The sequence below is a fragment of the Nicrophorus vespilloides genome, unplaced genomic scaffold (assembly GCF_001412225.1).
Source record: "Nicrophorus vespilloides isolate i.1.1-1 unplaced genomic scaffold, Nicve_v1.0, whole genome shotgun sequence".
In the NCBI taxonomy this organism is placed as follows: domain Eukaryota; kingdom Metazoa; phylum Arthropoda; class Insecta; order Coleoptera; family Silphidae; genus Nicrophorus; species Nicrophorus vespilloides.
In genome coordinates, this window is record NW_017099658.1 from 82,904 (window position 1) to 97,736 (window position 14,833).

At 36.6% G+C, this 14,833-nt stretch overlaps 4 protein-coding genes across 7 annotated transcripts in view; 2 read left to right on the top strand and 2 right to left on the bottom strand.

Annotated features, from left to right (window-relative positions):
• LOC108565076 (disintegrin and metalloproteinase domain-containing protein 9) overlaps positions 1–6,424 on the top strand; it is a 61,514-nt gene extending 55,090 nt beyond the window's left edge. For both annotated transcript variants that reach the window (XM_017924353.1, XM_017924354.1), the window contains 7 exons: positions 1,979–2,304; positions 2,367–2,507; positions 2,582–2,754; positions 3,216–3,417; positions 3,509–3,704; positions 3,769–3,898; positions 4,401–6,424. In XM_017924353.1, coding sequence (XP_017779842.1) covers positions 1,979–2,304; positions 2,367–2,507; positions 2,582–2,754; positions 3,216–3,417; positions 3,509–3,704; positions 3,769–3,898; positions 4,401–6,180 — 2,948 coding nt within the window. In that variant the 3' untranslated portion in view covers positions 6,181–6,424. The remainder of the gene's footprint in view (positions 1–1,978; positions 2,305–2,366; positions 2,508–2,581; positions 2,755–3,215; positions 3,418–3,508; positions 3,705–3,768; positions 3,899–4,400) is intronic.
• A 1,995-nt stretch (positions 6,425–8,419) lies between these two features.
• Positions 8,420–10,711, bottom strand: LOC108565080 (CD63 antigen-like). Of its 3 annotated transcripts, none has more exons than XM_017924358.1 (6): positions 10,282–10,711; positions 9,828–10,203; positions 9,574–9,762; positions 9,372–9,524; positions 9,094–9,315; positions 8,420–8,963 (listed from the first exon to the last, which is right to left on the bottom strand). In XM_017924358.1, the coding sequence occupies exons 2-6, from the start codon at positions 9,888–9,890 to the stop codon at positions 8,895–8,897; spliced, it is 696 nt and encodes a 231-aa protein (XP_017779847.1). In that variant the 5' UTR covers positions 9,891–10,203; positions 10,282–10,711; the 3' UTR covers positions 8,420–8,894. The 3 variants fall into 3 exon arrangements, with proteins under 3 accessions (XP_017779847.1, XP_017779848.1, XP_017779849.1); XM_017924359.1 differs by having other exon boundaries at positions 9,828–10,218; XM_017924360.1 differs by lacking the exon at positions 10,282–10,711 and having other exon boundaries at positions 9,828–10,222.
• Positions 10,712–10,864: 153 nt separating this feature from the next.
• Positions 10,865–12,305, top strand: LOC108565079 (CD63 antigen-like). Its single transcript, XM_017924357.1, has 5 exons — positions 10,865–11,262; positions 11,367–11,555; positions 11,616–11,792; positions 11,857–12,078; positions 12,141–12,305. Exons 1-5 carry the CDS (start codon positions 11,203–11,205, stop codon positions 12,204–12,206), a joined length of 714 nt encoding a protein of 237 aa, XP_017779846.1. The 5' UTR covers positions 10,865–11,202; the 3' UTR covers positions 12,207–12,305.
• A 49-nt stretch (positions 12,306–12,354) lies between these two features.
• Positions 12,355–14,367, bottom strand: LOC108565078 (peptidyl-prolyl cis-trans isomerase-like 2). Its single transcript, XM_017924356.1, has 7 exons — positions 14,218–14,367; positions 13,631–14,163; positions 13,154–13,575; positions 12,950–13,101; positions 12,701–12,890; positions 12,505–12,644; positions 12,355–12,447 (listed from the first exon to the last, which is right to left on the bottom strand). The coding sequence occupies exons 1-7, from the start codon at positions 14,247–14,249 to the stop codon at positions 12,375–12,377; spliced, it is 1,542 nt and encodes a 513-aa protein (XP_017779845.1). The 5' UTR covers positions 14,250–14,367; the 3' UTR covers positions 12,355–12,374.
• Positions 14,368–14,833: the final 466 nt, after the last annotated feature.

Below are 14,833 nucleotides of genomic sequence, written 5' to 3' on the forward strand. Positions count from 1 at the left end.
TATTCTAATTGCACTTGTTCTTCAAGTGCGTATTTGCATTTCCTGTCCTACATTTAAATTATCAATTGCCAATTGATGATACATTCATGCACCGTAAATAAAGAACTCTTAATGTTTGAGCAAATCATTTGAAGGCGATAGTTGTGACACACAAATATGAGTCAGTTATATGCAGTATTCCTTGAAGATCATTCATTAAAAAGTATCAGTCATAAATTATGAATGTACTTGTTTCTTAACGAAAGAAAGACTTTAGTTGTACTGTTCATATTTGGCATTTTATTTGATTATAAAGAAACACTCGATTCGGAGATATACAAGTGAATATGAATGTTTGTATTTAGTAATTATTATGAAGAAGTTCATGTTATTAAAAGTATAAAGAACAAATAAAGTATATTAAAACTTTAAATTCTTTGTTTGATTGCATTTACAGTGGAACCTCTTAACGAGGTATTGTATTGTGAGAAAAATGACTCGCTTAACGAGCAACGTTTCGCATAACGAGTGACGATGAGAAGAGAAGTCCCGGATTGTCCCACATCATTTTTAAAACTTGTGTACACATATTATGTATATTTTTGAATATGTTTCACTGTACGAGTATTTCACTATACGAGTAAAAATTCGAAAATTTTGGAAAGGATTAAACTCGTTAAATTTAGTATCTAAATAAATAATTTAAACAGATTATATGAAATATTTCTTAAGAAATATTTGATTGCAGTGGCAATATTGCATACAAATATAATTCTTATGTTTACTTATCCCACATTTATATCTAATCTGTTTCAAATTATCGTACTGTAAATTAGTTTGCGAATTGTTATATTGTTGCTACTAAATGTGAGCTTATTACTTACCACAATTAATTGCAGTAATTTCTAATGACTACCATTTATTTCATACAATACATGTATAAAATTATATACAGTGAAAAAAGTAAATTTTAATGTACAAAAATAGTTAAATTAGCAAAATAGGAAGAAATGATTTGTATTAATTTATGTTATATAGAAATACCTAGCATAGTATTTAATTTTCGAAAAAAATATTACACAAAATTATGTTTCATATATAAATAATCGTTTTTTTTTTCTCTCCATACTATTTCTGTACAGTTTATGTTTATGCTAATTAGTCCGATTTCAAACACTACATTTTTCAAAGTTTAGATGTGTGTGAATTTTGTATTTTAGATATAAATAGACATTAGCCAATTTTGTATAAATTCATTAAGAATTGTATAAAATTCAAATTAGTAATCAATAGTAAAATGCGAAAATCAAGAAGAAAATATCTGTATTCAAAATTATATATATTGAAGTAAAGTACAATATTTAAAATCTAAATTTGATTAGTTTAAATTGTATTATTTCACTCCATTTTGATATATAATCATTATAAATTATATTAAATCAAATTGTATTTCAATAAATTCTCCGTTTTTTTTTATTGGAATCTTTTGTTTGTATCTATTTCTATTATTTTCGAGTTTTGAATAATTTGTTTTCATATTCAATGCTAGTGTGCAAAACTCCAAAATTTAATACATTCATAACAGTCACATTTTCAATAGGTTGATCGCAGTGAGTCTCATTTGTTGTATTATAATAATATTAGAGATTTATATATAAAAAATAATGAACTGTTAAAGGGTTATTGACAATAGGTTTTTCCACCCTAATTTAAATCAATTTATCTAAATTTACTGGTTTTACTAATGTATTTACACATTATAAATCATGGCAACAAAAAAGGGTATTCGTGAATTTTGGGTACCACCTACTTCATTACTAAATCAGCAGCAAGAAAAAAAGGGCAAGGGAAGGGCCCGACCCAATACTAATAATACCCGATGTGTGTGTGTGTCTACCCCACAACCAGGGGTGACGACGAGAGCAACCCGCCTCTCCTTAATTAATTAAATTAAAATTACAAATGCGAAATAATTAATTCCTGAATTTATTTCTTCTAGGCATGGAACATGACACAAACGCATGCTCGTGTCCCGAGGAGCGATGCATAATGGCACCCAGCAGCTCGACAACGCCTCCTACCCATTGGTCCTCCTGCAGCTTGGAGCATCTGGCTTTCGCCTTCGAGCACGGTATGGATTATTGTTTGAGGAACAAACCCATATCGCTCTTCGATAGCCCGGTCTGCGGCAACGGTTTCGTAGAACCTGGGGAACAGTGCGATTGCGGACTACCTGAGCACTGCGACAACACCTGCTGCAATGCAACCACATGCATGCTGCACAAGAACGCCAGCTGCGCCACCGGTGAATGCTGCGACCTGCAGGTATGATCCGCAATATTTTAAATTGGAATTGCCAAAAAAATAATTCTTTAATTTCCATCAAGACTTGTAAACCGAAGAACGCAGGAACGATGTGCAGATCGGCAGATTACGAGTGCGATTTACCAGAGTATTGCACTGGACAGTCAGAATATTGCCCCGATGATATTTATAAGATGGACACGGAGCTGTGCGACGGCGGGAAGGTAGGATCTTGAATTCAAGTTTTTTTTCTACCTGTACCTAATTAATGGATTGTTGTTTTTTTTGCTACGTTCAGGCGTATTGCTACAACGGCTTCTGTCGCACGCGATCCGATCAATGTAAACTTCTTTGGGGTAGCACCGGTAAATCGAGCGATGACCAATGCTACAAGATGAACACGAAAGGCACCAGACACGGCAATTGCGGATACAACAAGCTCAATCAGTCCTTCGTTAAATGCCAGGATGAGTAAGTTTTTATTTTCACGTTCGTATCAAGTTAACACGTCAAATGGTAGTTTTCTTATTACAGTAATACACTAATCACTAAGTGATGTCTCGCAGCTTGCGAATGTTAAGTCAAGTTACTAATTTCCTTAAAGATGAATACATTTGCATTATTAAAACAAAACTTATTAAAACTACTTAATACTGTAATGATCGATAGCCAATCAAAAAATACAAATTATGTAACGTTAATATTACTTAGTGATGATACCAATAGAGTTTCTCAACGTAAACATATTTCTACTTATATTGCAACTTAATTGTTTATAATGATTATTTTTGATTAGCTGAAAAGTACCAGTTCATTGCTTTGACACAACGTGACAGTTGTGAGGTTTTGGGTTGAGAAACTCTGCTACATACTATCATTAATATAATGTTTGTTGCGAATAGTGTTTTTATTTATTTTTGTTGCTGTTCTAGGAACGTTCTATGTGGAATGTTACACTGCAAGCATCTTAATGAGCGTCTGGAATTCGGTATGGAATCGGTGGCGATTTTGTCGCATACTTTCATCAACCTGAAAGGCCACATAATCCCCTGTCGCACGGCGATTGTTGATCTAGGATTAAACCAGGTTGACCCAGGATTGTCACCGGACGGCGCAAGTTGCGGCGACGGAAAGGTATTATCCTCGTCCAGTTCACTTAAATGTTATCATATTCAAATATGTTAATCTGTTATATAAATATATTTGTGTTCTTTTATTGTTGTAGATGTGCGTAAATCAGAAGTGCATGCCAGTGGCCAGCTTACGTACAGCCATTGGAAACTGTCCTCAGGATTGCAATGGGAACGGCGTCTGCAACAGTTTGGGACACTGCCACTGCCACGACGGATTCGCTCCTCCCTTCTGCGACTATCCAGGTGACGGAGGATCAGCTGACAGCGGTCCAGCGTCCGATCGAAGCGGTAAACGTCGCAATGTTTGCTCCCCTTTTCGAAGCAATCCTCACGTTTTCTTCCATGTTTTTAGGTCACAAGATATTCGTGGCTGTGATGTTCATCATATTCTTGGGTATAATTCCGACGATGGCCATCATAGCGCTGCTCTTTTACTTCCACAAGAATAAGATCTTTGTATTCCGCAAGAAGTCGCCTCTAACGTACGTAACCAAAGTGTTTGCCATATTTCGTGTAGATGTATCTCGCAAGGGTGCTCGAGGTGGAGGTGATATTAAGGATGTAACAACGCCATCGCATGCGCCTAAAAATAGATTGAATGTTGAAATACTCCACACGAACCTCATTTCCACGACTAACGCGGCTATGATTGAGAACAGCCCTAGAATCAGTCAGATTAACAACACCAGGCGGTTCAGTATCAAAAACATTAAGAACCTTAAATTAGTCACCAAAGTTCCCATTCCTGATAACTCCGAGGTCGCTTCGACCACTGCCGAAACCATTTGCTACGACACTCCATCCGTGCGCAATCTCAAAAATGCGTTCGAATCTTGTAACACTTAATTTGCATGCTTTCGCTACTACTAATCACTACTAATCATATTTTTATTTCTCACTAACTAGTACAGCCATTAACAGCTTTTTTTATACATTTTTATATATATATACAAAACGCTTCTTACGCCTTTTTGCTTTATACAGGGCGAAATCACCGCAAAAGTCGAGAAGTCCGCCATTCTCTCCGGAAAGTCCGAAGAGGATCACCGAAGATAACCACTCCTTGCTGTCTTCGGATCAAGCACACGAAGTGGGCGAATTCTTTGGCCACTTCAAGGGCTTCACCTTGACGCCGCTGAAGAAGGAAGAACCGGTGCGACCTGCGCCTCCGGTGCCAACAGTCAAAACTGTATCTCGTTCCAATTCGAGTGCTTTAAATGCCACCGCACCGGCGTTACCGCCCCTCAATCCGGGATCCCATCCCAGACCGATAATTTCATCGCCGACTCTTCAGAATTCCACTTGTACCGCCAAAGAGCTTCTCAGTCCGCTCCGAAATGCGCCCAAAGTCCCTTCGCGTCACGCCCCTGAGGCTCCGAACAAAGAGAACAAAATCAAAGATAAAGAGAACAAACGCCCGGTCTCCGAATCCATAGCCATTGAGGATGAGAAGAAACCAGCGAAAGGTCTGAACAGAATAACGTCGTTTTTGAAACCGCACGATAAGAAGCCAACGGTGGTCAACACAAACTCTCTTCCGAGGAAGAGTAAGAAGTTCGATAAAGATGCTTTGAGGACCGTCGAGATTTCCGGTCCAATACCGCAGACCCAAATCGATATAACCATAACAGCACTGCCCGTCGAACCGCCACCGGAGCATAAAGTGACGGTGGCCCGGGCGCAAAGCATGAAATCGCCGGAGAACAAACCTAAGATACAGTCCTTTGGCTCCATGCGAGACCCTACGAAAAGACCCGTCAGCATCGTAAATGCCGTCCGACCCAAAAGTCCGCCACCGCCGCGTCCTCAGGAGGTCGAGAAGAAGTCGCAAAATCAATACGACGATTGTCTGAACGCCGTACCGATCTCGCCCGTTTCTAACGATAATATTTATGCCGTCATCGAGGAAACGCCGATCACCTCGCCAGAATCCAAGCCGGTGACAAGCAGTTCCACCTCGAACGAGAGCTTCGGCCTTCTTGGTGAGATAGTCTCCGAGATTCAGAATAGGAATTTCGATTCGATCTACTCCACATCTTCGTTGGGCAGAAAGAAGAAGGCAGAGCAAGAGGCGGCAGCTGCTGCTGCAGCAGCAGCCGCAGCGGACACCTACGAGAATGCCTCCATCTACAAGTCGCCGGAGAGCGTGTACAGCAACATGAACAACGGAAAGTCGAGCGCGAGCTCCACTTCCAGCGGCTACATCCATCCATCTGCCGTGAACGTGCCTCCGCCCCAGAAGAAGCCGCAGGAATCGCAAGAAAAGAAGACTGAATCGAAACCAAACCTGACCACGTTCAAGGCGGAGTCGGCTAAGGCACCTGCGGCTGGTAAAACGCAGCCTTCCACCAAAGGAGTGCAGGCGAAGGTGGTGAGCCGGCAGACGACGCCGCCCAATCTACGCTCCAGAAAACCGTCACCGACGAGGGCGGCGGCCACTCCAAAAGCCCAGTTGAAACCGATGAAGTCGAACAGTCCAGATTTGGTAACGAGCTGCTCGGCGACTGGCAAGGGCAACAACGCTAAGGGCACGCCGGATGTTCTCAACAATAGTGTGAAAAAAATACAACCCAAGCCGAATCTCCCCAAGACCAGCAAAGTCACAACCCCTCCTGCAAAGACAGAAACCGCAAAGACAATCCCCGCTGTAAAACCCCCAATCGCTTCGAAGTCGTTCAAAGGCTCCGAGCTTAGCAAACCCAAACTGGGCAAGTCGAACGTGGCCTCGCTTCAACAGAAGTTCGAGAAAAACGTGAAAACTTGAATTATTATCCCACTCCTCTCTTTCACTATTTGTACATAATTGTAACTTATATTAAGTTTACTTTTGTATTTATATTTAAGCCTATACCTCTTTCCAAAACTAAATTTCTACCCCCTACTATCTAGTCTGCTACAATTAATTCCTTCCTTTCGAGTTACTTTCTTTGGGAAAATCATTGCAGCAGCAGCATATAATAAAACAAAAAACATACAAAAAGGGAATACTTATTTATTGCGTATTGGAAGTTCGTATTTATTGTTATTAAAAAAAAACTATTTATAAACGAAAAAGAAGATGTGAAGAAAAAAGAAAAACCAACCTAAGCCTTATAAAGTTAAATGTTAGTGTGCCATTAGTTCGTCGTTCGTTGTTCATTTTCATTTCAGGATTGATATATTCGAAGAAACGTGAGTTAAAAAATAATACAAAACACGCAAGGAATTTTGTAATTAATTTTTAAGACAATCAAAAGATGTTTATTTCCGACTTTTTTTAAGGAGCTTTTTTTTCTGTTACTTGTAAATATTATAAATATATATACCAAAGAAGGATATTTTATGAATACTGTAACATATTTAAGGATAATATTAAAATTGAAGCAATATTTAGTCAAAAAAAAAATTAATAATATGTGAAAATTTAACACACAAAAAACACACTTTTAACACAAACACAAACTTAGTGCTCTGCAACTCCTATTCTTCCTATAAACAATATTTTTTTGTTGATGTTTGTTATACTTTCTGTTATTGTGTATTTAGCTCGTTGCGACATTCACCTCTTTATTTTCGTCCATTAAATGGTCCGTCTTGCAAAACATCCGCGTGATCGCGCAGAACAGGCCTTTCAGGCAACAACCAGGCTCCTCTTGATCTCGATCCATTTGTCGACTGGATTTGTCAACTGTTGTTTATGTGTCAAAAAAAAAATAGTGAAAATAACGATGTTTCGGTCGCTTCAAATGTGAAACGTGCCCCCTTTTCCCCGTTTCGAACAGCGTATATAACAAAGCAAAAAAAAAATAAGATCGTATTTTTTTAAAAGTATATATTTTAGGCTACTGATGGTAAAATAAATGTTATTATTTTTTAATCGGTCTTTTCTTATATTTCATTTTTTTGTATACAATTTTAATTGAATGTGACACGTTCAGAATCGAACAGCTGATATTTTAATATTATTATTACGACCCTCGAGGGATTGTATTTATTTGGTCTGAGATTCGAACTAGTCACCTTTACATCGGTGATTTTGTGATACAGGGATACTTCCAGTTATGCATTGTTTAAATCCAACTTACTTTCAGCTTCGTGCCCAATCATTGAAATCGGTGGCAATCGCAAGCCCGACAACCGAAATCCCGACTATGTCAAAATCCCGACAATCAAAATCCCGACTATATCGAAATCCCGACAATCTAAAACTTAATAAGATTATTAATTGTTATTTATTGTTAATAACATAAACTAATTTTATTATATAATATTTCTTATTGTTAAGTTTTATAATGAATAAATCAACGAAAAAAAACAATAATAATTAATATTATTAAAAATAAATAACAACAATTAATAATCGGGCAAAAGAGCCATCGTCCTAGCTCTTAAAAGTATTTTTTTTTCAGTATCCGTGGTAGCTATTAAAATATAATAAAATAATTTAAAAATGTTATTGTAGAAATTATAATAATAATACACTCGGGATTTCGAACGTCGGGATTTCGATAGACGGTCTTTCGGTTGTCGGGCTTGCGATATAGACCCATTGAAATTGTGTCAGATTTGTTTATAAAACATTGCATATACATGAAAGGTAAGTCAGGATTAGTTGTTATCAATATAAGAGTCAGATTTTAATATAAATCATAACATACAGTTTGTTATAAATATATATTATTTAAAAAAATCAGAAATACCAACATTAAATATAACAATTTTAACGATTATTATAAAAGACATGCAAAACTAAAATAAGTACATATTGATAATTCCAATTATTCAAAACCCTTGCAAATACAGTGGAAGCTCGCTTAACGAACATTTCGCTTAACGAGCTAAATTGAAGATCCAAAGGCTTGAAGCGCTTTAATCTTGTTGTCACGCCATTGTCGAGAAGGTTGACCGCCAACGGAAAAGTCATGAAATTCGTAAATAGTGTATAACAATAATTATGATAGTGAATAAACTTATTTAAATAAATATGTTATTTATAGTTGAATCAATTATAATCCTAATTAATTAATTAAATATACTCCAAATAATGCTTATAAATATGTTCTTACTGAAGTAGTACTTGTCAATGATCTGTAGCGAAGATTCTTTTAATCGTTACGTTCCTATTTCTTCATCTACTGGTACTTATCGACCTCGACAAATGCATTTTATTTGAACAGATCACCTTCGTATACGATATTATGATACATACGACCATGATCAAACATTTTATGTCTTTATATACAAAAGTTCACTGTTGAATCTATGGAAAATATGATATAAATACTAACAAATAATTCTACAACGTATTAAACCCAAAATAAATAAAGAATGATTATAGTATTTAAAGCAAGTAATATAGGAACCTTGCTGTTTAATAATATTTTTACAATTTTATTTTTGTTGACAACATTTGCAGGTGGTGCCTCGTATGTCTTCCCCAAGTTTCGAAACACGACAATAATAATATGGTTGTTTATTTTTAAATATATCACTTTATGATTAAAATATCGTCTGATAACCTTTCCGGAACTCGCTGGATAGGTGACAGGCGAAAACAATTCCGATGATCTGCGGAGGAATAGCAAACATATAGTATACATAGTTTGAATTCGCGTATTTCTACAAGTATAAGACGCACCTTTTAAAAGTGTGCTAAGCCAATTTGGGGAAATACGGTAGATTGAATTGTATTTATTACCTGTAGAGCAGATAGGACGAAGCCCACGTATTCGATGGTGCTGGAGTTATCTTCGATGAATTCCAAGAACGGTTGGAAGCAACCATTCTCGTGGATGTCTTTCGAGTAAAGCGTGCAGATTTTGCCTGGTACCTTGCAACACGACGGTGGAAGCTCTATGAAGTCACCTCCTCCTGTCACATTAGTCCAATCGGACGGTCCGACGATTCCGCAGCAACGAAACTAGTAAATATATTAATTAAAACTAGATAAATTTCGTGGACATATCGCAAACAAACTTCTCGTTGCAATCGATGCCAAGTCATGTTGTACATGTTATCCGGTAAATTGAAGGATCTGAGCAAGGTGGGACGCGTTGTAGTGCGGAGCAAATAACCGCCGAATCCTGCGCTTACTTCCAGGAAGAACACCAGCAACAGAAAAGTGGAAAACTGCAATATATGTATAAGAACGTTTCATTTCATTGACTAAAAGTCTCACCATTAGCGTCAGGAAGGAGTTTTCGTGGACAGCGCCGCACCATCCTATGATGGAAATGAGGAAGATACAGATGCCGATAGCTATCAAATAATTCGGTACGAAAACGTACTGGTCTTCTATCAGTTCCAAGTAATTCTTGTAGCGGATTTTTTGCGTTAAACCGACGGACGTTATCACTATACCGGTTAGCTGTTGTTGTTTCAGAATCGATTAGACTATTTAATTTTCCAATTTTTTTTTTAAATTGTAGTTACCATGAAGAGCAGGTTGACTCCGTACAGCAGATACCTGATCGAGTTGTTGGTTTTGTAGCTCATTTTGAGGCACGTTCTGATCGCCCTGTGTCTTGATCCAGTATGATGTTCCCTGGTAAACAAGATTATTGCCGTTGTTGTTTCCTAAAGGTCTCCGCGGTTCAGCTGCCAATGCACAGACTTTATTTATTTATTTATTAACACAAAAGATAAATTCCATTCTTTATTCTCTCGTTCACCATCCACGATCTGAGTAGCAACGGATTAGCTTTTATCGCGCTATTGGCCAACACATCCTTTTCGAAAGTGTACCAAGCTCTTTTAATCTGCATTATCGCCAACTGATAACTAACGTCCAGGCGAAGAAGGCCATTGCCTGCAACACATTCACCTACATTCGTATTTGATTACATCCGCACAAAGGAATTAAAATATTCCAGTATGGAAAACTTACAATTTCAACCTCAATCCATCCATCATGTATAAAATATTGCATGTGTCATGGAAAAACTGTGAACTTCCATGTGATTCGCAGATTCATTCAATTATTTTAAATTGTGTATTGCGATAATTAGTTTAGAAAAAGGTAGATTAGCGCAATTATTTTAATTAACCAAGAAATGCAACAAGCGATTGGCACCTTTAAAAACAAAGCAAAACACAAATATGAAAGATTTTTAATCAGGAAAGAGGGGTCATCGCATCCGGTTCCAAGTCTTTTGCACGATTGTTACATCTTTAATTTGTACCAAAATTAATAACAGCTCGCTGAAATATCTTAGTTCAAGGTCGTACATATTTATCATTGAAATCGAAACACAACAAAATAGTAAATAGTGACGTGAAATGATTAGTTGAAATAACATCAGCACCTTGTAAGATATTTATATTATCTATTTCACGTAGATAATAGGCATGGTTTATGGGGATTCTCCAATTGCAAATAGAAACAGATGCAACTGTTATAGGCAACGCTCTATGCGAGGAAGTAAGACCGCCTATATAATTATCCTTTGTGACTCACGGAACGCTAGAATTCTGCGATGATAAACAAACAAGTACACGTGACGAAGATAACACATACGTGTCAACAGTGAGTTGGACAAGGAAGATCGCGGTGTATAATTTTGTTTGTCTGTTGCACTCGACGACAGCAGTTGGCAAGTGCACATTTTTCTCTTTCGTTTTTGATTAACGAATTCAACGTCTCGATTAATCCAAATTTTTCTCCGCCGCTTTCGTTTTTTCTCTCTCTTGCTCGGTGCTTCTTCGCAATCGTCAGCAGTTCAGGGCAAACTCGATTTTTGGTGAAAGTGGTAATAGGTAGAAAGAATAATCTCCGAAAGTGAACCAGTTCTCGTTCTAAAATATCACGATGTCGTGGAGTGCCATAACAATTAAGTACCTCCTGTTCATCTTCAATCTGCTCTTTGTGGTTAGTAGATAAAAGCACAACAAGCCTGATCCTTTTATGGCCATTTTGATAACAACGCATATTGCGCAACAATTATTAATATTGGAAAATAACCATTATTTCAGGTCACAGGAATCATCCTGCTGTCTGTTGGGCTAACCACGAAGGCGTACTTTAGCGACTATGAAACGTTCCTGGACCAACAGTACTTCTCAGCCCCCAATCTCCTCATCGCCATTGGGGCCATCATCTTTATTATAGCATTCTTTGGCTGCTGTGGCGCAGTAAAGCAAAACTACTGCATGATAATCACTGTAATAACCTATAAAAGAATCCATCTGTTGAAGCCATATATATATTATTGATAATTGCAGTTCTCAACTTTGCTGATCCTCATCTTTGTTTTGGAGTTTGCCGCCGGAATTGCTGGCTACGTTCTTCGATCTCAAACTGAACAGTTCTTGAACACCTCCATGCACACTAGCTTGTCCAAGTACAACAAGTCTAATAATAATGAAGTGGCTGTTATTTGGGATACCATGCAGAAAAATGTAACCAATTTAATTGTAATAATTGCAAAAAAAAATAACTTCTCATTTTTTTGTTATTGCACAGTTGAATTGCTGCGGAGTTCAAGATTATCAGGATTGGATCAAAGCCTATGATGCCTTGCCAATGTCGTGCTGCGACATTCAAAACGGATTGATGTCTGTGGCGCAATGCAATAATGCCACAGAAACCCTTCACCAAAATGGTTGCATTAATAATCTGGATGGTTATATTAGCGGACACGCTTTGACCATCGCAACTATCGGCTTAATATTTGCTTTCATTCAAGTAAGTCCTTTCACGCAAACTTACAAGAACAGAATTTAATTTTTTTCCTTAATGCGTTTCAGATGATGGGAATACTGTGTTCTTGCTACTTATCAAAACAAGTGAAGCAGAACTATGAGTACATGTAAACATAACAAGATAAGGAGAAAATGCTGTATGCGCATTTGAATTTCATAGAAAGAATGTGTGCTAAATTTATTCAATGCAATAATTATACTACTTTTTTTTGTGTGAGTGTGTTTCAGTTTTTTTTAAGAATAAAAGTTTTGGTTGAATATTGGCTTGTCTTTATTGCTTCACCAACTATCAAAGTTAAAATTATAATTGCCACCTTTGCTTTTCTTAGCTGGAACGTCCGGGTTTTCAGTCCTAAAATATAAATATTGTTTACTATTATCGTTAATATAAATTAATCTTATAACTCACGAAGTGCTGGATTTTGGATTAATATACTTCCCAACGCCGCTTTTGAATACCTTCAATGTTTTCTGCGCGTTCATCTTCTGTCTCTTCTTTTGCTCCTCCTCCCTCTGCTTGTTTATTTCTTCTGCCCTTTCCTTAGCAAGCTGCGAAAAAAGAATGAAATTAGTCTCTAAAAAATATTATTTATTATAATTTAAACCATTTCATCCGCCTCCTCGTAGGGGTCAACGAAAACTTGAGCTCTAATCAGAACAATGTCCTCAATAGGTCTATCCTTATTATCCACTTCAATCTTCTCCATCTCGTTCATGGTTTCGATTCCACCAACCACTTTACCGAAGATAGTGTGCTTCTTATCCAAATGCTTACAAGATCTGTACGTTATGAAACTGAAATGCAAAGGTATCATTGAATACAAAGCTTTAGTACAACCCACAAAGATCCTTACAATTGCGAGCCGTTCGTGTCTTTACCAGAGTTCGCCATGGAAAGAACACCGCGTCCTGTATGCGACAAATTTTCCTTGATCTCATCTTCAAATTTTTCGCCCCATATAGACTCTCCACCTTTACCAGTATTTGTAGGATCACCACCTTGAATCTATTAATATTTTTAGCTAGTAATGTAAAGATATTATGCGTAACTCAATTACCATGAAATTCCTGATTGATCTGTGGAACTTAGTACCATTGTAGTAACCGTTCTGACAATGCTTCATAAAATTTTCGCATGTTTTAGGAATAGTGTCGCAATACAATTCAAGATTTAGCGGTCCCAAGTTCGTTAATAGCCTGACGTATCCTTTTTTCTTGACCCGTTCGTATCTGACTAGATCTTCATGTACAATTGCGGCCTGATGTTTCCACTCGGGTACCATAGCAGTTGAAGTGAAACTGGCAGCCACTGCACCCGTGGAATAATGGGCTGCATTGAATTTATCTGGTTTTTCATCAATCGGTTTAATTTGTTTTATTGGCTCCTTGTAATCTCTTTTCAATTCCTCCAAAGTGTACTTAGTTTCAGGATTAATGCATTTCAGCCTTGCATTTGAATCATTCCTCTCAGCAATCTCCTCTAAAGTTTATAAATATCATCAATAAAAAGCGTTAAAAGAATTATTTAAAATTACCTTCAGTTTCAATTCTTAGACTATTTTTGACATGATGAAAGGATGATATATTGAATTTTCCCAAATTTTGAGGATCCTGTATGGTTATAATATGCTTCCTCTCAAATGGTTTGTCTGAAATCAAATCCTTCCAATTTCTTGTCTTGATGTTCAACTGCTCCACAGCTTCATAGGAATAAACATTTCCTGTTGTTGCAATTGTGACAATGTGAGAATTCTTGGTGAAATTCTTGAAAAGCACTGGACAATGGATTTCATCTTCAGCATTTTTAAAGAAAGTCAACTTAACTAAAGCCTTTAAATCAATGCTTTTCCCAGTGACTGGGTTAAGTTTGTACTTCTTGATGAATGGGAGAAGAGGTTGTAGGTCAAAGATGTTTCCAGATTCATCACAGTATGGGTGCTCAAATGGTTGCAAAGAGAGACAGCAATGGTCAAAGGGTAAACGTTTGAAATTCTCTTCTTCAGTTGTTGATTGATGTCCTGGTTTCTTTCCACCATATAATGTAGTCCATTCAGTGTATGTAATGTACCTTAAAATGATTATAATTAATTTATGTACAGTTTTAGGTAAATAAATCTCTTACATTTTATCCTTCTGGTGCTGGCGCTTCCCCATGGTTACTTAATTAATAAAAAAAAACACTTAAATCAAAATAATAATTAAACTGCTGATGTTAAAACCAAAACAAACTATCAGTAGGTTATGTCAGATTTGATGGATGGATCGAATTGCGGAGTGACCAACAAAACAAATAGTAAAGTAACTAGAAGCGCATATACAGGGTGTACAAATAAATTGATTTGAATTTATTAAGATCAAATTTTAAATAAATTGAAGCAAATGTTACGTACTAAAATTTATTAATTGTTTACAATAATATATTACTTAAGATTAAAAACTTTAAAAAGAATAGTCCATATCTCGAATTAATTTATTAAGAGTGAAAAAAAATATGATATAATACGAAAGAAAAAAAAGAGAGAAGATAAAATATTTATAATTATATTTTACACGAAAGCACGAGAGACAAGACCTTAACTACTAAATTTAAAAAATAGTAAAATAAAAATGTATCCAAAAATATATGTATATAGAGTAAATAAAACTGAATACGGTTAAGTTTTTTTTTCCTTTTCTGTATAGTAGTATATTTCTGTAGTTTCTGCACAAGCAATCTACTCTCGATTAAAAATTGCACG

Coding starts and splice junctions, on each gene's coding strand:
- LOC108565080 (XM_017924358.1), bottom strand. CDS start 9,890: ATGAGCTACAAAACCAACAACTCGATCAGGTATCTGCTGTACGGAGTC. Junction 9,525..9,573: donor ACTCCTTCCTGACGCTAATG/GTGAGACTTTTA, acceptor CATATATTGCAG/TTTTCCACTTTTCTGTTGCT. Junction 9,316..9,371: donor GGCATCGATTGCAACGAGAA/GTTTGTTTGCGA, acceptor TATATTTACTAG/TTTCGTTGCTGCGGAATCGT.
- LOC108565078 (XM_017924356.1), bottom strand. CDS start 14,249: ATGGGGAAGCGCCAGCACCAGAAGGATAAAAT. Junction 12,891..12,949: donor GACACGAACGGCTCGCAATT/GTAAGGATCTTT, acceptor TTTGCATTTCAG/TTTCATAACGTACAGATCTT. Junction 12,448..12,504: donor AATCCAAAATCCAGCACTTC/GTGAGTTATAAG, acceptor TTTATATTTTAG/GACTGAAAACCCGGACGTTC.
- LOC108565079 (XM_017924357.1), top strand. CDS start 11,203: ATGTCGTGGAGTGCCATAACAATTAAGTACCTCCTGTTCATCTTCAAT. Junction 11,556..11,615: donor ACTACTGCATGATAATCACT/GTAATAACCTAT, acceptor TGATAATTGCAG/TTCTCAACTTTGCTGATCCT. Junction 11,793..11,856: donor GGGATACCATGCAGAAAAAT/GTAACCAATTTA, acceptor GTTATTGCACAG/TTGAATTGCTGCGGAGTTCA.